This window comes from Dinoponera quadriceps, unplaced genomic scaffold (genome assembly GCF_001313825.1).
Source record: "Dinoponera quadriceps isolate SergipeBrazil2010 unplaced genomic scaffold, ASM131382v1 scaffold4681, whole genome shotgun sequence".
NCBI classification, from domain to species: Eukaryota; Metazoa; Arthropoda; class Insecta; order Hymenoptera; family Formicidae; genus Dinoponera; species Dinoponera quadriceps.
This window is the reverse complement of record NW_014561157.1, coordinates 98,036-116,576: the sequence shown is the minus strand read 5'-3', so window position 1 is coordinate 116,576 and position 18,541 is coordinate 98,036. Positions and strand designations below refer to the sequence as shown.

The 18,541-nt window shown below is 40.7% G+C and overlaps 6 protein-coding genes and 1 long non-coding RNA gene across 12 annotated transcripts in view; 4 read left to right on the top strand and 3 right to left on the bottom strand.

Moving 5' to 3' along the window:
* LOC106750938 (mitogen-activated protein kinase kinase kinase 13) overlaps nucleotides 1-5,065 on the bottom strand; it is a 29,502-nt gene extending 24,437 nt beyond the window's left edge. For both annotated transcript variants that reach the window (XM_014631616.1, XM_014631617.1), the window contains exon 1: nucleotides 4,593-5,065. The gene's annotated coding sequence lies outside the window, so the exon portion shown is untranslated. The remainder of the gene's footprint in view (nucleotides 1-4,592) is intronic.
* Nucleotides 5,066-6,757: 1,692 nt separating this feature from the next.
* Nucleotides 6,758-9,091, bottom strand: LOC106750939 (tubulin delta chain-like). Of its 2 annotated transcripts, none has more exons than XM_014631622.1 (3): nucleotides 8,787-9,091; nucleotides 7,213-8,713; nucleotides 6,758-6,827 (listed from the first exon to the last, which is right to left on the bottom strand). In XM_014631622.1, the coding sequence occupies exon 2, from the start codon at nucleotides 8,651-8,653 to the stop codon at nucleotides 7,307-7,309; it is 1,347 nt and encodes a 448-aa protein (XP_014487108.1). In that variant the 5' UTR covers nucleotides 8,654-8,713; nucleotides 8,787-9,091; the 3' UTR covers nucleotides 6,758-6,827; nucleotides 7,213-7,306. The 2 variants fall into 2 exon arrangements, with proteins under 2 accessions (XP_014487108.1, XP_014487107.1); XM_014631621.1 differs by having other exon boundaries at nucleotides 7,213-8,693.
* Nucleotides 6,812-7,689, top strand: LOC106750940. The gene is made up of 4 exons (XR_001375006.1): nucleotides 6,812-6,940; nucleotides 7,039-7,235; nucleotides 7,332-7,459; nucleotides 7,604-7,689. It is a non-coding gene; the product is annotated as an uncharacterized LOC106750940 (long non-coding RNA).
* Nucleotides 9,092-9,679: 588 nt separating the features above from the next.
* LOC106750949 (putative inositol monophosphatase 3) lies at nucleotides 9,680-12,606 on the top strand. The gene is made up of 6 exons (XM_014631639.1): nucleotides 9,680-10,136; nucleotides 10,310-10,558; nucleotides 11,004-11,164; nucleotides 11,226-11,343; nucleotides 11,519-11,618; nucleotides 11,704-12,606. The coding sequence occupies exons 1-6, from the start codon at nucleotides 9,920-9,922 to the stop codon at nucleotides 11,861-11,863; spliced, it is 1,005 nt and encodes a 334-aa protein (XP_014487125.1). The 5' UTR covers nucleotides 9,680-9,919; the 3' UTR covers nucleotides 11,864-12,606.
* Nucleotides 12,607-12,632: 26 nt separating this feature from the next.
* On the bottom strand, nucleotides 12,633-14,248 carry LOC106750948 (cell growth-regulating nucleolar protein). The gene is made up of 3 exons (XM_014631638.1): nucleotides 13,999-14,248; nucleotides 13,413-13,771; nucleotides 12,633-13,206 (listed from the first exon to the last, which is right to left on the bottom strand). The coding sequence occupies exons 1-3, from the start codon at nucleotides 14,121-14,123 to the stop codon at nucleotides 12,653-12,655; spliced, it is 1,038 nt and encodes a 345-aa protein (XP_014487124.1). The 5' UTR covers nucleotides 14,124-14,248; the 3' UTR covers nucleotides 12,633-12,652.
* A 152-nt stretch (nucleotides 14,249-14,400) lies between these two features.
* LOC106750911 (twinkle protein, mitochondrial) lies at nucleotides 14,401-17,559 on the top strand. 3 transcript variants are annotated; one of them, XM_014631553.1, is made up of 8 exons: nucleotides 14,403-14,596; nucleotides 14,688-15,109; nucleotides 15,212-15,453; nucleotides 15,537-16,221; nucleotides 16,350-16,594; nucleotides 16,685-16,782; nucleotides 16,847-17,063; nucleotides 17,396-17,559. In XM_014631553.1, exons 2-8 carry the CDS (start codon nucleotides 14,851-14,853, stop codon nucleotides 17,531-17,533), a joined length of 1,884 nt encoding a protein of 627 aa, XP_014487039.1. In that variant the 5' UTR covers nucleotides 14,403-14,596; nucleotides 14,688-14,850; the 3' UTR covers nucleotides 17,534-17,559. The 3 variants fall into 3 exon arrangements, with proteins under 3 accessions (XP_014487040.1, XP_014487039.1, XP_014487038.1); XM_014631552.1 differs by having other exon boundaries at nucleotides 14,658-15,109; XM_014631554.1 differs by lacking the exon at nucleotides 17,396-17,559 and having other exon boundaries at nucleotides 14,401-14,596; nucleotides 14,658-15,109; nucleotides 16,834-16,921.
* Nucleotides 17,560-17,769: 210 nt separating this feature from the next.
* Nucleotides 17,770-18,541, top strand: part of LOC106750910 (glycosyltransferase 25 family member) — a 31,953-nt gene continuing 31,181 nt past the window's right edge. Inside the window, exon 1 of one of the 2 annotated variants that reach the window (XM_014631550.1) lies at nucleotides 17,770-18,166. In XM_014631550.1, the coding sequence (XP_014487036.1) occupies nucleotides 17,865-18,166 (302 nt within the window). In that variant the 5' untranslated portion in view covers nucleotides 17,770-17,864. The remainder of the gene's footprint in view (nucleotides 18,167-18,541) is intronic. The other variant, XM_014631551.1, reaches the window with a different exon arrangement.

The following is an 18,541-nucleotide window of genomic DNA, read 5'->3' as shown; positions in this document are numbered from 1 at the left end:
TTGTATTCTTCGCATTTCCACGTATTGATCATAAATCTTTAAGGTTACTTAATCATTTTATCTTTAAAAAGATACCTAGTCAAAAATCCTAAAAGAAAATATAAAGTATACAATATCACCAAGTCTTTACAAGTTAGCTGTTATACGCTTCAACTATTAATCAGATATCGTGTACTTTACATATCAATTTCTGGAAAACTAGACGGTCAAAGATCTTGTCATTTTTTTAATAATATCTCTGAAGTCTCTTTTATCGTCTTCTCGTTTTTTACTAAAACCGTAAAAGCTATTCGATTGCTAGAATCAAAAACACAATATCGGAAGTAATTTTCGTATTTGTGATACATCCAAGATAACATTAAGATGCCGTAAAGATGTCTTTTAGATGATAAAACGTAATGCTAATTTAATTTCAATTGTCTCAGCTTCGGTATGGTCAATCTTTCTATAATTTTGTGTAGATTATGTTTCGATTAATATATTGTCGAAATTTTTAGAAATTTGGATTCCTAAGAAAATTAATTCACGGACCAACTACGAACCTCATGTGGACCTCTCCAAATTTTTTTATCCTACAATCTACTCCGGTCTATCGCACAGATATTACCACCTTTTACGAGTAACAACGCGACGTGAGAAGCACCGCCGGGAAGCATTGGTGCAGAGAACAACACGTCCGTCCGTCCGTCCGAGGGATCGCGTGTTCGAGTTGACTCGCACGCACAAAGGCAAACCTGCTCTCTAGGGTCGCTGAACAAGCACTGTCCCTCGGGGATTAAGATGGACGACGAGGGTGGAGAAGATGAAAATCCATTTCCAGTTCGTCGTTAAAAAGGTGCGACGCAGCGAGCTCAAACGTGCCACTCACCGAACGCCGTTTACGCGTTACGCCGTGCGAATTGTTCGCAACTCTTTGTATCTCCGCGTATATAACCACGATATTTTTCACTCAGCCTTTTCAACAAACTGCCTTGCAACTTGGTTCCTTACATTCGGCTTCCTTACATTCGGCTCGCAAACGTACAACAGTGCAAAACGGTTTGGGCGCATCTGAGTTCAGGTGCGCAGCCGATGGTCCAATGAGAGAATTTATTTTCGACTGATTCGTTCTCTCATTGGGCCATCGACTGCGCTTTGAACTTCTTGCTTAGCTAGCTGCGTCCAAACCATTTTGCTTCCCATTGTATCCCACTGGGTCCCAAAACGGTTTGAATACATTCTTCCTTGAAATGCAGTTAGAAACGTAACCGACGGTCCAATGAAAGGACTTATTTTTCAAAAACGAGTTATCTTATCGGAAACCGTCGTTGCGTTCCGAATTGCATCGAAAACAGTGTTCAAACCTTGGTTCTGAAACTCGGTGTACATTAATTACAGCACGCGTATCGGCCGTTTTCTTTTCATGAGTGTATATGTTAGTCGGTACTTTCTAAAACGCTATTTTCATTCAAAGTTTTGCACCTTGTTTTCACAGATTAATACTTAAATATAATTATCCCACTTAAGCTGGATTTCCAAAATCTTCTTTCCACAATTTTTCGCTTATATACGAAGTGTTAAACAAAAAAATCCTGTACTTATTTTGCAAATAACATATAAATGTTTGAGTAATTAATTAAAGAAGCCTCTATGCATAGCCACTTTTAATAATTAATCATTTGAAATTTTACGTAGTTGATTCCAAAACAACTGGAGAACTTTTTTTATTCACATTGACCCGTAAGTATGTAACGAATGGCACGGTTTGCGTCAGACATCCTGTACGTGGTTAGTTATAGATGCGTTAGTCCCGGTCTACGATAGATGTTTTAAGCTCTAAGCCTTAAAAAATTGACCAATCACAGTCGAATTACAGAGGAAAAAAATTATGATTGGTCAATTTCTTAAATCTTACGCCTTAAATTCTCATTGTATTTACAGAGAAACCTCTGAACACAAAACGCTGCCTCGCTCTCGACAGATAGCAGAATACGATACGGTCGGTCGGCGGAAAGAGTCAGGAATACACCCGAGCGTATGCCGCGAAGATAGTATCTTCGGTGTGTGTTCGCCTCCTGTGTAATATCGATCGGGCAAAGTTGCCGGGTATGAATGAAGCGGAGCCCTCGGAGCCTCGTAAATAAACACATGAGTCGCACACGACCGATTCTTTAAAGGATAGTTCGCGCACGCTTCTTCTCTGTCGCGTTCATCCTAGCATTGAAATCACCGGCCGATAATGTCAGTGATCGCGACGCTGCCAGCGATGCCCTGCCCGCCTTTAATGAGCCGATTTCATTTCACCCAAGGAACGGCCCTAGGTAATGTCGAGCTCTCGTCGGCTACACTCGTCGCCGGGACTCGGCGTCTTTCACCGTTCCGTTTCAGGACTCTCGACCAATTTCCATGCGCGACAACTGTGTGAGCTGCATTCGAAGAGTAGCCGTCCACACGTAGAACTTTAATCGTGCTTAGATTTATCAAGTGAATATTCCTCTTCCAAGTGAGAATCACACAGAGAGCCGAACGTATCGATCCGACGAGATCAGAAACCAGATTTCGGCGTCATTGGCAGTTTAACGGTTTGAGATAAATCGAAGACTCTCGTTAACTTAATTGGATAATTTCTCCCGACGAAACGATTCGTACTTTGTCTCTCCTCGGTTTAACGCAGAAAGTCAATATACACGGTGTGCCGATTGTTCCGTTTTACGGATATTTTGTGATATGCACGCGTGTGTAGACGCTTCTTCTAAATTATACTAACTATTGTACATACGTGATGCTGTGGGAGGCCGGTCGTTCACATTCAACAATGGCTGCTTTAATTGCCGAGACGCGCGGGCTAGATTAATCCTGAGGTGCTTCTTCCGCCGTGTCAAACCGTGATTCTCAACGCGCAAGAATAATTAGCGATTTAATGTTATCGTTGAGTTTAACGCTATCAGTGCCCCATCGAGAACTCGTACTGGCATTAAATACAACGGGCGACCGTTCTCACAATTTTCCTCAATTACGACGTACCAAATTTTTTCGTTCCCTCCCCGACTCGTCCGTTACGAACTTGAACTTCTCTAAGCGCTCCCGTGCTCGTCTATTATCGTCACCGTATAGCGAGTTTAGGAACTTCTAAACCTGCTGAAAAGTTTCGGGTCCTTGGGCACAACCGGTACGATGTGTTTTTGTGCGCGACTCTGAATCCCTTCCTACTCTGTGCAATTTGTATTAATTGTGTCTACATTATAGCTTCCAGCGTAGAAACGAAAGGTTGAAGTAGCACATAATCTCTCCGGAATTCGACATTCGTTGCATTCGAATCTCGTAGGAGCGTATGTTATCGTAGCAGCGGTGAAAGGGCTAAATCGACGTATCAAACTTGATCCGAATCACACGAAGGAACAAAGAAAGCAGACGGAGGGACAAAGGGCCGCAAGAATTGAGAGAAAAATAGGAATGGTAATTATTAATAGAAGGCTCGGTTGTATCAAACTTCAATTGGGCTAAGCGACGATTCATTTGCAGGGTCACCAACCCTGAAATTTCGGTTGCAGAATAAATCGAAGAAGAGAAGAAGTTCGAAATTTCAGTCGCAACCCTGTAAGTTAATCGTCGCTTAATTTAACCGGAGTTTCGTAACAACCGGGAGTCTGAGTCTTCTCAACTAAAACTTAATTAACGTAGCGATCGGGAATGGACAGAGTGAACTCTCATAAGGATCTTTCTTACACACATTTTTGAAAATCTGATTTCACATCTCAAAAGGTCAATTTGGTCTCTGCTCATCTCACGCGTTTCACGCGACTTTCTTCGCGAATCGACACGACAGGTCGAACAGACGGACACCGATAACAACGTCGACGACAGACATCGAGGCGTCGCGTCTCCTCACACCGCGACGTGACGCGACGTTGCGTCTGTCTGTTCCGGCTGCACTCTCTGCACCTTGCAAACGGCACGCACGAGTTGACATAAAAGCGTAAGTATGATATAAACTCACGACTCAACAATAAGACGCTCGGCGTATCAGGGGGAATTTGCGCCGAGCGTTTCGATACTTGAAGGTTTCTTCGAGGAAAAAAAGAAAAAAAAAACGAAAAAAAAAGAGAAAGACACAATTCGCGTGCAACGTCGTCGAATACGCGGCGTGTGCGCGGCGAAATCGCAGCGAAATTGTCCCTCTTATCTCTCATCCTGGGCGCGATCGCGGATCTGTTTCGCCCCGAAAAGCGGAACCGTGATCCTCGCGTGGTGCGACAGGATCTGCGCTCGAGGCGAAGCGCGATCGGCGCCGAGCTTTCACTTTCCTCGGGCTCGTTTTGCACCAGCGAGCGGTGCTCACCGTCGATCTGCCGATCCGCTCGCACGTACGTTGTCACCGTCGTTACACGGGAATAACATTCGGCAGAGCGTGAAGCCCTCCTCGCTCGCTCGAGACAGAGGAAGATAGATAGATAGAGAGAGAGAGAAAGAGAGAAAGATAGGGGTGAGCGCGCGCTCTCGTCCGATCGCGAGAGGAGCCGACGAGGACGGACGAGGAAGAGAGACGCGCGCGCTTTATCGATCAGAGAGGAGTCGCGCGCGCCTGGCTACCCTGCTCGCGCTTCGGTGCTCACCTGCACGTAGCACGCTGTTCTCCGGCGACGACGACGGGGTCGGCTGGCCCAGGAGAAGACGAGAAGAAGACGTCCGCGGGACAATCGCCGCCATTCACCTCTCAGTGCCGTGTCCTTTTTCCCTTTTGTCACGTTCGAGCAGCGTCCTCACAACGCTACATTTGCCGCCGCTCGCCCACGTCCGGGGAGACGTCCTCCCTCGCGCGATACGTCGCCGCAGGCACGACCGGAGCCACGGGATACATATTACACCGGCCCCTGAACGTTCGCTCGCTCTTCTACGCGTGCACGCACCCACGCACCCAGTCGTACGTCGTACGAGCGCGCGTATAGTACCGCCGCACCGTCGACGCACCGCACGCACGCACCGTTCCAATTAATTCCGCTCGCTCGCTCGCGCAGCGCGACGCAACCCCGCAGGACACCCCGACGCGCGACGCGTTCGACGAACACTGGACAAAATGGCGCGCGTCGTTGCCCCGCGACTCCGACGCCACTCCGTCCCCCGCACCCCCTCCCCCCTACCCACGACTGACTCCGTGTCGTGTCGCGTCGCTAGGCGCTCTCCGGCGGCTCTCTGGGTTGTTTGCGCGGGTGCGAGACGCTGTGGTCGTGGATCGACGACGGATCCGGCGCGCCGCCGCTGCTGCTGCCTGCCGACGTCACGCTGCGACGAGGTGCGCGGCGGGGAAGGGAGAACGAACAGGTTCCTCTCTACGTCTCGAAACCACGCCTCTCCGCCTAGGTATTCGAGCCCGGGAGGGGGGAGGAAGAGAGAGAGAGAGAGACGTTTTACGGGCACCTTTTTCTTCTTTGCTTCTCCCCCATTCCTCCCCTCTCTCTTTCTTTCTTGCGCGAGCGAGCGAGCGCGCGACGACGTAGTGCGGAAGTGAGACGCTTCTTCTTTTTTCGAATCTCGCTTTGAAAAGGATGTACTGTATAGAATCTACTGTAGGATGCCGCTTCGATGGTTTTCTCGGCGTTTCGGTGTAATTGCGCCGAACGTTTTTCCACGTTCACGTCCGCTGAGAATTGGTAGAATCAAGGTAGCGGACCTAAAGTTGCGTCGCAGTTGTATCAGAAAGTGTATCAGACACGATGGCCCGTATTCTGACCTCTCTTTCTTACCAATAAAAGCGCCTCTCTAAAGGTGGCTTGAAAATCACCTAACTGGCTGAGAAAACCGGCCATTTTTACCGGTAAAAGAAAGTTCAAAACACGGGGTAATATACGGAGAAAAATTGAACGGATATCATAAGCAAGATAGAAAGCAAATTCTACCTTTGGTATGATCCTCCTTTGACACTGTTTTAAAGTGAGAAAAGTGTCGAGTATAAAAGATGCGCTGGCGAAGCGTGTGAGCGATCTCTCCACGTAGAACCTACGAGTGAAAGATACATTATCATTTCAAAACGAATATACCAAAGGTCGATTTCTTTCACGTTAACGTAGATTTAGATTTTTATGTTAACGTAGATTTCATCTTATGTCAACATTATGTTAACGCAGATTAGATCTTTCAGTTGTCGATGTGTGATCACGCATCGCCGTTCGGATTTTACCACTGCATTACAGGTGCGCCTGTTAGAGTACTACGAGATGACGCAACCGCGAATACCTCGGGACGTCAGTGAGCCGCCCGGAGTCAGCCCATTCGACGGAGATACGCCGTCGCTCGATCGTTTCTTGGACCTTTTTCGAGTTGGCGCGAGAGGAGGGTCGCGAGATGACGAGGCGCGATTCCTAGAAGCATTTCCCTCTTTTCCGAGAAACCGAAGGGCCGGGTCTTTGATTCTCTGCATCCACCTCCGCGAGAAAGAGGGAGGGAGGGGGAAGAAAAGAAGAGACGTCAGCACATTGCGCAGAAGCGTGCCGACGTGTGATCGTCGAGTAATCAAGCACACGGTGCATCGACTCGAAGCGTATCCCGCTTTTCCCTCCCGATCGAGCGGTAAACACAGTCGCGCTCGTCCCGTCGCTCCCCCTCCCCTCCTCTGTCTTTTTTCCTCTCACCTACCTCCTTCCCCACGAGACTCTCTTTCATGCCGTGTTCGTCGTAGCCGCAGCTTGGTCGATTCCTGAATGACGTCACGACCACCCCTCTTCATCTCGTAGTAACCGTGACCGTGATACTCGTGTCACTCTCGCGTAAGCGCCCACGCGCTGCACGAAAAAGCGTAGGAGCGATGTCGAGGAGGGGAGGGGGGGAATTGCCTCGGAAATAAATCTGCATACCTGACGAACAAAAGGATGTGAATTTAGAAACTTTAACTGTTTCTTTCTTCCTTTCAGAAGAAGCTCGCGGGGATATCTCTTGTGAATGCGAACTTTCCGGATGAATTAAGCAGGTACAGACTGTAGTTACGGATTAATTCAGTCAAATTGATATTTATATCTGAAATAATATGCATGCGGCATCTATTTAAACGATATTTAAAAATTGTAGAAGGAGCAATATCCTGGCAAGTCATTATTTACTTCGCGTCTTCAAATAATCGTGCCCGGAGCATACAGCTTCATATTTGAGATCAATTTATCTAATTCTGTGATATATGTATGGTTTTCGTTTCTTTCTGTGAAAATAGCGCAAGCGTGTCAAGATTGATAATCTGATACTCACCGTAGTCTTTCTGCTTTTCCCAGGTACATATATTGACACTTGCGATTAAAATATTCTTGTTGAATGCACAAAACTAAAATACACGTAGAGAAAACTAATTTCCACTTCGGCTCTTCAAGCTCTTGTACTCCCGCACGACATTCTCGACTTTCGCGAAAGCTCGCAGAAAGTCATCATCCTCCCAGCCAAACTGTTTGTACTGATGCAAGAAAGCTGCGCACTTGTAGGAATTCCAGGCTTTATCCAGGTAAACGTCCAACGGCTGGTGTATCGCCGAATTGTTTGTGACTAAGGTCAGAAATTTGCTTCGACTCAAGATCCTACGTTCCTGGTGTAAGTGAGTAAATGGATCTAACGTAACCCAGTCTGAATACAGATGCTTCTTCTGCAGACCTCCTGTCATCACAACATCATCTTCCATAGACTTGCCACGTGTCACAAGAAGGTTGGACACACAGGGACTATACGTGTGAGACAGGTTTTTTCTCAGCGAAGCGATCGGTTTCTTCAGTCGGATGTTTGCCAGCTCTGCATGAGACTTCGACACTCGAAGAGCATGCTCCAAGTGACGTACATACACATCCCACTTGTACGTGGGTTCGTACTGTAGAGATGCTACAGGAATGTACGGTGTGCTCTTGATTGTCGCAAGTTTAAAATTAGGATGTGTCGCTACATCGGATGCTAAGGAATTCGCGTTGCACCTGGCATCGTCGGTAGGTTGGAAGACAGCAAGCAGGTTCTCAGCAATAACGTCATTCATGTCGTGCAACGCTGTGTTAGAATTTTGCAACAAGTTGACGCACGTAGCATGTACCTTCTCATTCTCGAATAGTATCGAGAGATCAGCCTTGTCACAGAACTTCGCCAAAGTCAGTATCGTGTTGTAATTTTGGACACACACTTCTCCGAAGGTGAATGGCAGTACAATCGTGGCGACAATGGTCTTGGTCGCATACTCCTCACGTAGAAGCTCAATCATACGGCTCCCAACACCAGATCCTGTGCCACCAGCTGAGCTGAGAAGCAGAAGAAATCCTTGGACACGGTCTAATTTTTCAATCTGTTGTCGTGTAGCGTTCAGAATGGCATTTGACAACTGTTCGCTGTTTATACAATAGCCGTAGGCCCAATTGTTGGCGGAACCACCATTGTCACCGCACTTGCAGATGATGTTACTTGATCGATAAAGCCACGAGGCAGTCGTTTCTTTGCGTATCTTGTTCACAACCTTCTCCTCGGTATCGACGAGAATTGCTCTCGCGAAACACCGGTCGTCTTCGGCGATCCCGTCGAACCACTTCTCGATTGTGTTCTCCGCATACTCGTAATTGACGCCATAGGACACGCCGGTATTCGGGCTTCTCAGGTCGGCGGACACCTTCGAGAGTAAGTTATATCCGAGCTGATTTCCGCATTGCCCGAACTGTATCGTGAGCATCCTTCGGTCTCATCGACTCGACGGGTCCTGCGACTGAGTCCTGGAACAGAATTCAGAGGCCTGATCGAGAATTTACTGTTTGTTGAGTGTATCCGAGATACTTCGAAACAATTTTGAACGGTTTAGGACGTACCTGGAGCTGTGACGACACGTTGTGATTCACAGTTGGAAGAAACGTTGAAATGACGTTGAACAGCAAACGATCGATTTCAAATTCCCGACATCATTACTTCCCGCCAAAACAACATACCGGCGAGTGCATTTGGTATATCCAGGAGCTACACTTGGTTTTTGCATCTGATTGGCATATTCCTCAAAATATACTCCAATCAGATGCAAGAGCTCGCTGAGCGCTCAGAGAGCGATTGGCTGCGTTCAGAAAACACAAATGGTACTTTCCATTTGATAAGACAAATCGACAGAAACATCATTTTATCTTTGTTTCACATTCAATGAATAATAAAGATAAGATGGTGCTTGTGCCGACTTGTGTCACTAAATGGAAAGCACCGAAAGTGATCAGTGAACGGTCAGTGATTATTGGTCTTTACTGTCAGATCCCTAAATTTAGAGCAATTATGTTGACGAATTATTCAACCGTTGTACAACTGTTGTGTTTTTTGAACGCAATCATTGTAGCTTTTGGACTAATTTAGTACTACAATCATTTACCGGAAGTCCGATGAGCTCTTGCATTTAATTAATATCTTTTTTTAGATTTAAAAATATGCATCGATCAATCAGTGGACGATAGTACCAAATGCACTAAATGCACTAATGTGTCCTTTTTAGCTGCATTTTATTGCTTTCTTCGCGTTTAAAATGCTTTAAAAAGCCCGTATCAAACTACGAATTAGAATTGAGATTGAATTGAAATTTAACCAATCAGAGCAAAATTCGTTAACTTGAGTTTAGCAAATTTTGTTCTGATTGGTCAAATTTCAATCCAATCTCAATCCTAATCTGTAGTCTACTAGGGGCTTAATTCGTACTTGGATACAGACTTTAGAATTGTAATGTGGACGAGCCATTATATTTAAATAATCCCATACCTCAAACGAGGTTAAGAAAAAACCGCATTGTATATCATATTGTTATTATTTATCTACAGAATGTCTATGGTTGTTAAAAAATCAGATTGAATATCTCTTCCATTTTCGCGCAATGGAGAGATATACACGACGGTGGGATGAAAAACTAAATCGTGATAAATATTTGGACGATTTGTTATCACTTGCCAGTCACTAATTCGCGGTGCACAGCAGAATGAGTGTTCGTACGAAAAAAATATTCCTCTGCGTGTTCCTGACGATTTTGGGTGTTGTCTATTTATGCACAAACCGGAGCACGAATGACAAAGATGTGTCCCTGAAGCAGCTCTTAGCCGCCGCGATAAGGGCGGCAGAACTCGGAGGATTCGAAGTGGTGGCGGTGCACGATCAAATTAAATTCAAAGTCGAGAGTAAAGGTCAAACGAAGGAAGGTAATAAAAATACGCCATATTGAAGTATGTATGTTGCAAATAATTATTACATGAATATTGTATCTTTATTATTTATATATTTTCCCATAATATCTACATTGTTACTCTTAAGCACTATATTCCTTTGTGTAAAATAAAATAATAATGTACCTTCTCGTCTCATTTCCTCGAAGGAGTAAATGATCCAGTAACAGCAGCTGACTATAAATCACACTGTGCCATGTATCGTTCATTAACAGAAGCATTCCCAGGAATTACTGTGATATCTGAGGAAACTTCGCAAGATTGTGATAAGGTTGCAATAGAAGATATTAAGAATTCCGCTAAAAGTATCGATGGTTATGATATGAGCGATGATATTGTAAATACCAAGGATATTACTATCTGGATAGATCCTCTTGATGCTACCAAAGAATTTACAGGTAATATATATGTCTATACTATAATCAATCATCATATTTCAGTATGCTTAATAAACTTGCTTCATAAGTAATTTATGATAGAAAAAAATATATTACTAGTAACTAATATTATACATAATTCTTTCACATAAACAATTAGAAACATACTTTCAGATTATCTACAACTTAAGTGTAGATATATAACTTGAGTATAATTATTTATACTTAAATATAAATATATAACTTGAATATAAATTTTACATAGGGAAGGTACTGTCAAGAAATTAAATTATAGAAAATAAATAAGAAGTTACTGTGTCTGTAACTGCGATTGTGAAACAATATTCCCATAATTACTTATGGCTCAAGATTGAAAACTTGATTGTTTTCAGGATCAAGTGATAAAGTAAATTTCCGGATGTGTAACAATACAGTGATCAATTTGCATCTGTTTTCCTTATTTTAGAGAACCTATTGCAATATGTAACTACTATGGTATGCATAGCTGTTAAAGGACAACCCATTATCGGTGTTATATACAAACCTTTTGAGACAAAGCAGAATTACAGTTTATTCTGGACATGGACTAATCACGGTGCATCAAAGAACTTGAAAAATTTGCCCAAGGTAATTGAAATAATAAATTGTTTTGAGATTCATTTTATCCGTCTAATTTTTCTTCCATTAGACAAGAGATAATAGGATACCTATCCTAATTGTATCCCGTTCACACGCTGGACAAGTCAATAACGTATCTAAAGTTGCTTTTGGTAATAATGTTGAAATTATATCCGCTGCTGGTGCAGGTGAGAAAATTTCTTTAATAGTAATTTTATTTTAATAATTTCAAAATAACATTTTACGTCTATTTTTATATTTTAAATTTCTTCCCGCTTTTGTGTGTTTCAAGAGCTTTCGGTGTTTTTATATATTCTCGGAGAGATTTTGTGGATATACACATATAAGGATGTTTTATTTTAGGATATAAATTCTTGGAAGTAGCTGTTGATAACGCGACAGCATACGTTCATACAACCGCTATTAAGAAATGGGACATATGTGCAGGCACTGCAATTCTTAGGTATCGTGCTTTTAGTGGGTTTCCTTAAGATATTAATTACATAATGTTTATTCCTTACTTATCTTTCTTTTATTTCTTGTTGTAGAGCTTTAGGGGGAACAGTAACACAGTTGTACGACCAACAACCAATTTACTTCGGAGCTAATGACCCTAAGGTACTTACAAAGGGTCTGCTGGCAACTATGAGTAATCATGCGTTGTATTCGGACAAATTTTTACACGAATTTCAATCCAACTTCCATTAGAATTTTTATCAGATATTAATTCATGTGAAATGAAAAAATCGTAAATAGAATATTTTTTTTATAACGTGATAAAAAAATACTACATATCTTCGTACAACCATCATTCAAAATTCTGAGAAATAGATTTCTCGTAATTGTGTAAAGCAGAGCTGTGTAACTTTCGACATAACGCGAGCGAATATCATGTAATAAGAATAATGTAATAAAAACACACGATGCGTGGATTAACTCTTTCGCTGCTGCTCACTCTAAGCAAAAGTGCTTGTCGTATACGACACGATATTCGATTAATTACACAACACCGAGGAGGAATAATATAATGAAGAAAATTCTAACCGAATTTTCAAACGACGTGCCGTGTAAATACAACGTCCGACGAGCGATTTTCTACGACGTATATACGTGTATACATGGCAATTAGGAAGCTACTTTTCGGCAGTGTGTATATATACGTCATACGAGCAGTGAAAGAGTTAATAGGAGAAATGTAATATGTAGTATGTATCACAAGTCAAGTTAGAGCTAAGTTTGGTTGTCACTCGCGAAGGCCTAGTTAGACAGCTTGGATTAATCATTTTTGTTCTTTATACAATAAACAATACAACAGCCATTCATATTTGTATGTAACCACCAATTTGTTTTACAAACAGCTCCGGACACAAGAAAAAACAAGAAATCTAGATATGAACATACAACATGTGTGCGATGAAAAGCGATGTTATATAAATTGATTTGTGCAATGATTGAGATCGTATTTTCCTCCTTCACACACATGTGTATGATATTTTCCTACTCCTTCGCATAAAGATCGCATGGTTTTATTAATTTCACTATATTTCCTGAGACAGCAATTTCAGGTATTTTTTGCAACTTCTTGAGGAATTTCGCAATAGCCTTATCACGGTCCAATGCCTTCACAGAGTGAAGTAAATATAGCGAAACAACCTTTTTTTGAAGCTTCTTCAAAGATATCTCACCTTTACTCTGAACAATCTCCAAAATTGCAAGCCTCCAATAAAATGAAACTTTACGTTCCTTATTTTTACAAATATTTGTTTCTACTAGAACGGACGTTTTCTTGGTTTTTGTAGCTGGTTGTAGTTCTTCTTGTTCTTCAACCGTTTCAGTCAATTGTCGTTTCTTAGACTTCTTTCTAGTAATGGTTTCAGTTTCTTCCGCAATGCCATTGGTTGGGCATTCCTTATCATTCCCATTTTGATGCCGTGCAGAATCGTGTTCTTTGCATATATTTTCATTGTTTTGATTGTCAACGATATTATCCTGGTGATTATTACTAAGCAAATTACTGGAATCCACATTTATATCAGTCTTGTTTGTTTGATCTGTTAAAAAACATATTAAATTTATACATAGTTTTATATATCATATATATTTTTTTTTATTTTTATATACTTCAATAAATTTATAATTTAAAAATTAATTACATTAAGATATTTGTTACTGAGAATTGGAAACAACAGTAAATAATTTATTACTTCATATTTTATTATTTATATTTATGTTATTTGTAAAATAACTGAAAACTCACGATTATCTGGCTCTTCGGGTTTTGTAGTCGTCTGTTGACTTTGTTTATGCGCAGTTTCCATCTTATTCCAGACACTTTCCACAACTGATATATTTATACGATTGCCTACTGCGTTTTTCACAAAGTTGAGAAATTTAGCTTTTCTTCTTGGTATATTTTCAAATCTTGATAAAGTATTGAGGAAATTTCTCTCCACATTAGACAAATGTATCGTTCCACTCAATAAATTGTTAACAACACTGATCCATTCCTGTTGCTTACGTTCGCCTTTATTTGCACTAGCCTTTGGAACATAATCCTTCCCACCATAGCGTTCAGCTTCGGTTATGCATTTAGTATGAACTATATACTCATTTCCTCTAAAAATAATCGTAGATATTAAAATCATGTATATAATTACGTTTAAAATACAGATTAAACCCGTTATAACCCGTAAAATCTAAATTTGATAAATCTTTGTCTACCAAGTATTGTCTTGGAAATACTTAAATTGGTAATTTGCCTAATAATATATCTTGTATAATTTAGTAGTTAACGCGGTAATTAGTAACATTTATCATTCATAATGTACCTTATCAACACTTACTGGAAATCCTCCAAACAATCTGTGCACGTGACGAACACTGGTTTACGGCATCTAAATTCATAATGTTTCGCCACTTTAGGCTTCTGCAGCGTATCGCCACAATGAAAACAAGTAAAAACGACCATTCTGAGATGTATTTTATACAATTAAATTATAATTCTGATGAAAATATAACTGCATGTGTTGTTAGGGATGGGCGATAATCCTCGTACGCAATATGCTTCGCCTACCTCTTTTCTTCATAGGTCTGTTCTTTATAGTTGCACTTTTTCAACTAGTGGTCTGTTCTTTTTAGCTGAACTATTGTTGTACTAATTCAAAAAATCTACATACCCATGAAGTGTATAAAACGTATGTACATGTGAGATTCTCACGTTCAGTGTGCGTAAATTTTTAAATTGGTGCAGCCAATTCAGCTAAAAAGAACAGACCGTATCTTGTAATGTAGGATTCACATTGCATCTGATATCCAACGTAACGTAATATGGATATAAGGGCTTGAGAAAAATGTTGGAAATATGTCTTTAACCCGGCTTTTGGAGTCATCTGATGAAAGAAAGAAGGAATGTGTTAAACACTGTGCGGCATGAATGAATAGGTAAATAACGTAAACATAAGTAATGTAGTAAAACTTATGATTATTTATGTTATACTTTTAGGTCGTTAAAATTCTTTCTAATAATCCTTAGAGAAATGCATAGAAAAAACTGATGGACAGAGTGCAGCTTATCTGTATTATTATAGAACCTTATGCCTTTGGCGAAAAAAATTATCATATCAAATGATAATTAAAAGTAACATTTGGTCATCATACGTGTTTGTGAAGTTTTAAGTATTTTACTAAAAAATAAGATGTTTTTGAAGTCCCTGATACGTCCGTTATGCATGAAAAGATGCATTAAACTTCGGACTCACTATCGCTGTTTTCATAAGATTGACAGTAATGTAACAAATGATTTGGTATCTGGAGTTTCAATATCTCAGGTAAAACAAATTCTAAAGCAGAGACAGATCACCAGTATTGAAGGACACACATGTATAGTTATAGACTGTCCTATGTGTGATATAGAAAAATCCAAAAGAGCAAAGATTTATATAAATAAGACAACAGGTAACATACATACTATGTAACATATAAAATAGATCATTTATAGACAGATATGTATAATTGAGATAGTTTTTTTCCCTCATAAATATTTTTTATTTATTTCAGGATACTTCATGTGTGATAAATGTATTTCCAAAGGTACATGGGACTTGTTAGAAAAATTGTTGTTACTTATAAAGTCAACCAAATCAAGCAGTACGCAAAAGGAATTTGAAACTTTGAAAAACATTATAAGAATTCAGGAAGATTATACTTTGAAATGGAACAATATAAATAAGTCCAGTCAGCTCATTGCAAATTTATCATCAGATTTATATCAGGAAGTTCTGCACAAGTTTTCTCTCCCAGTATGTTAATTGAATCAATGCATATTTCAAGGTTTATACGTGTTTAATTGTCTATATTAAACGTTAATCAAATGTTATTACAGGAAATTTCACAACAAGACATCCTGCAGTTAAATGGTATATACACAGCCACACCAGCATTGTTGTATTTTCCATTAATTGCCTTTGGCAGTAACATTGTAGGCTACAAAACTCTTTCCAGCGAGTCAGGATTGGAACAAACCTTACCTACTTCTGATGTTGGTGGTTGCATCATTTACAAACAGAGAAACACCAGAAACGATGGGACTGCAGTAGTTGTGCCAACGATACACGATTTATTGGCGCTAGCATCTCAGAAAGCAGCGAGTGCAATTATCTGTTTGCCGTACAACTTGCAGCACCTGCCGCAGCAAGTGCTACCGAGTTTGGAGGATTTCAAGAAACTGATTTTGTGGTTTGGAAATGACGATCCTAGCTGGTACACAGCTAGACAATTTGCTAAGAAGTTAAGCGAAAAGAGATGCTCGTTTGTGAGGCCAGTAGATACGCAACCAAGACCAAAGCTGGCTGCTGATAAGGGCTACAATTTGAAAGATATTTTAACAAAAGCCTACCCGATATGGCATAAAAGTATTACTACTTTCGACGATCTCAGACAAGACGTGTTGTGCGACCTGCAAAATATAGACAAAGTTCAAGGTGTTAAGTGGAAAAGGTATCCCACTCTAAATCGGATTTTAGGAGGTCACAGGAGAGGAGAGCTCACAATTCTTACTGGCCCAACTGGTAAAACAATAGTAAATCAATTAAAACTACTTTCTTGTTGCAAGGAGAAAATTACAGTAACTAAATTATTCAAATTACAGTATATTGTGTGAAATAATATTTTCATACATATTATTATATTTGCACAGGTAGTGGCAAAACTACATTTATGAGCGAGTATTCGTTAGATTTGGCGATGCGAGGGGTTAACACACTGTGGGGTAGCTTCGAAATCAGAAATGCACGATTAGCAAAAACTATGTTGCAACAAATGGCAGGGGTGTCTCTAGAAGTCAACCTGGACCGATTCAACACGTATGCGGACGCTTTCAACAAGTTGCCCGTTTATTTCATGGCTTTTCATGGTCAACAGAGCATCAAAGTTGTTATGGATGTAGGACTTGTATATTCGATTATTTATAACTGCAAGTTTTTCTGTTACGTATGTACATGTAGAAGTAAGTCTTCTTTTTTTCCATCCTAGGCAGTTCAACATGCGACATACGTGCACGATATAGCCCATGTGATAATTGATAACATGCAGTTTATGATGGGCGTATCGGAAGACACGAAAGTTAATAGGTGAGAGGTATGAACAACGCTTTCCGAAATTTCGCTTTTATATTTATACAGCGTTAAATTGTAGATTTTGGAAGCAGGACAAGATCATAGAAGAGTTCAGAAACTTTGCTACTAAATACAATTGTCACGTAACTCTGGTTATACATCCGAGGAAGGAGAAGGATGACGAATTGACGAATTCGTCTATATTCGGCAGTGCCAAAGCAAGTCAAGAAGCTGACAATGTATTGATTATACAAGATAAAAGGCTTACTAATATCAGGGGAAAGAAGTATTTGCAGGTATGTATCTGTAAATACATTAAGGGACACATTGAAAATACTCCAATCAGAAGGATTTATTGGATTGGGCTAAAGCTTGGTAAACAGAGAGACAGAAGACTCAAGACCAAGTGATGCCAATTCATTGGCAACACAACCATAAGTTTATACAGGATGGTCTAGATAGGGCTTGTGATTATATATTACTGAGGACAAGAGGAATATGTCCTATAACTTTGGGCTCAATCAGATAGATTCATCTGAGTGGGACATTTTCAATACCCCTTAATGTATCAGACAGTGTATTCACCAGTCTTAAAGACATAAATCAAAATATTCTCTTGTGTCACTAGATCACGAAAAACAGGTATAACGGAGATTTAGGAATAATGCTGATGGACTTCAACAAGGATACACTCAGTTACGCAGAGAAGAAGAAGAAGTTGGAAGTAAAGAAAGCTCATAGCGGTGAAGAAAAGCCAAAAATCTGAGAATTACTTGTCAATTAGTACACACTTTTAGTATACACTGTACAGATTTACAATATTTTACATAGGACTTGAAAGAGAACGCCTCTATAATTGTGATATTTTATAATACAACATAAAAGAACCTTTGTACACAAAGCATAGGAAGAAGATTTTGCAACATTTTTAAGAGAGAAAGTGGAGAATTTCGCATGTATTCCTATATTTACTTGACAGATTAAGTGAGAATAATCAGCGAGATCCACGATTACGCGATTAGTCTCGTACAGTTCACTGTTTTACCGATCGTGTAAACACCCACACGTTCGTGACGATACACGAAGAGCGTCGAAGAATGCGTGATTTTTTTGGCGGTGCTGTCTTCTCTCGGCGTGATCTCTACTTTCGCATTTGGCACATCTTTTCGATATTTCGGTACAAAACTAGTCTGTTCCGTGCGTACGTCATGACGATCTTCCGAGAATGTCTCCTCGCGTACTTCGTCGTCGGCCTTGCGTCGTTAGCTGCGTGCGACGTGATCTCGAAGGAGCCGACTGTGCTGATCGCGATTCTGGTCAGGAATAAAGCACACACTCTGCCGTATTTCCTCAGTCTCCTGCAGCGGCAGGACTACCCTAAGCAACGAATATGCCTCTGGTGAGTTCTGTCACGAAGCGCAAACATAACCTTATCTCACGTCGCCCCCACGTCGGCAACGACGCGCTCGAGAACTGGCAAAAATTTGTCGGATCGTCAAGATTATAATTACAATTACCGATGTGATAAATCGAGTAATTCGTCCATTCGTTAATCTTAGTATGCACATAATTTTTGAAAATTTATGTATTATCCTTTGCGAGGTAAATCAGTGAATATTTATCATTATAGTCTTATAACTGCCAGTCGGAATTAATTACCTGCGTTCGCGAGCGAATTGAAAGGTAGTTAGTTAAAAGGTAACGCACTTCTTCTTTTATTGCAATCATTCTTATTCGTTGAAATTTCCCCATCAACGCGCACTTTTCTTCGCTC

Bases quoted from the DNA above. Each gene is read 5' to 3' on its own strand.
- LOC106750949 (XM_014631639.1), top strand. From the start codon at position 9,920: ATGAGTGTTCGTACGAAAAAAATATTCCTCTGCGTGTTCCTGACGATT. The intron at 11,165-11,225 runs GTAATTGAAATA...TTCTTCCATTAG, and splicing joins ACTTGAAAAATTTGCCCAAG to ACAAGAGATAATAGGATACC. The intron at 11,619-11,703 runs GTATCGTGCTTT...TTCTTGTTGTAG, and splicing joins GCAGGCACTGCAATTCTTAG to AGCTTTAGGGGGAACAGTAA.
- LOC106750948 (XM_014631638.1), bottom strand. From the start codon at position 14,123: ATGGTCGTTTTTACTTGTTTTCATTGTGGCGATACGCTGCAGAAGCCT. The intron at 13,772-13,998 runs GTAAGTGTTGAT...GATTATTTTTAG, and splicing joins GATTGTTTGGAGGATTTCCA to AGGAAATGAGTATATAGTTC. The intron at 13,207-13,412 runs GTGAGTTTTCAG...GTTTTTTAACAG, and splicing joins ACCCGAAGAGCCAGATAATC to ATCAAACAAACAAGACTGAT.
- LOC106750911 (XM_014631553.1), top strand. From the start codon at position 14,851: ATGTTTTTGAAGTCCCTGATACGTCCGTTATGCATGAAAAGATGCATT. The intron at 16,783-16,846 runs GTGAGAGGTATG...GTTAAATTGTAG, and splicing joins GAAGACACGAAAGTTAATAG to ATTTTGGAAGCAGGACAAGA. The intron at 17,064-17,395 runs GTATGTATCTGT...TTGTGTCACTAG, and splicing joins GGGGAAAGAAGTATTTGCAG to ATCACGAAAAACAGGTATAA.
- LOC106750939 (XM_014631622.1), bottom strand. From the start codon at position 8,653: ATGCTCACGATACAGTTCGGGCAATGCGGAAATCAGCTCGGATATAAC.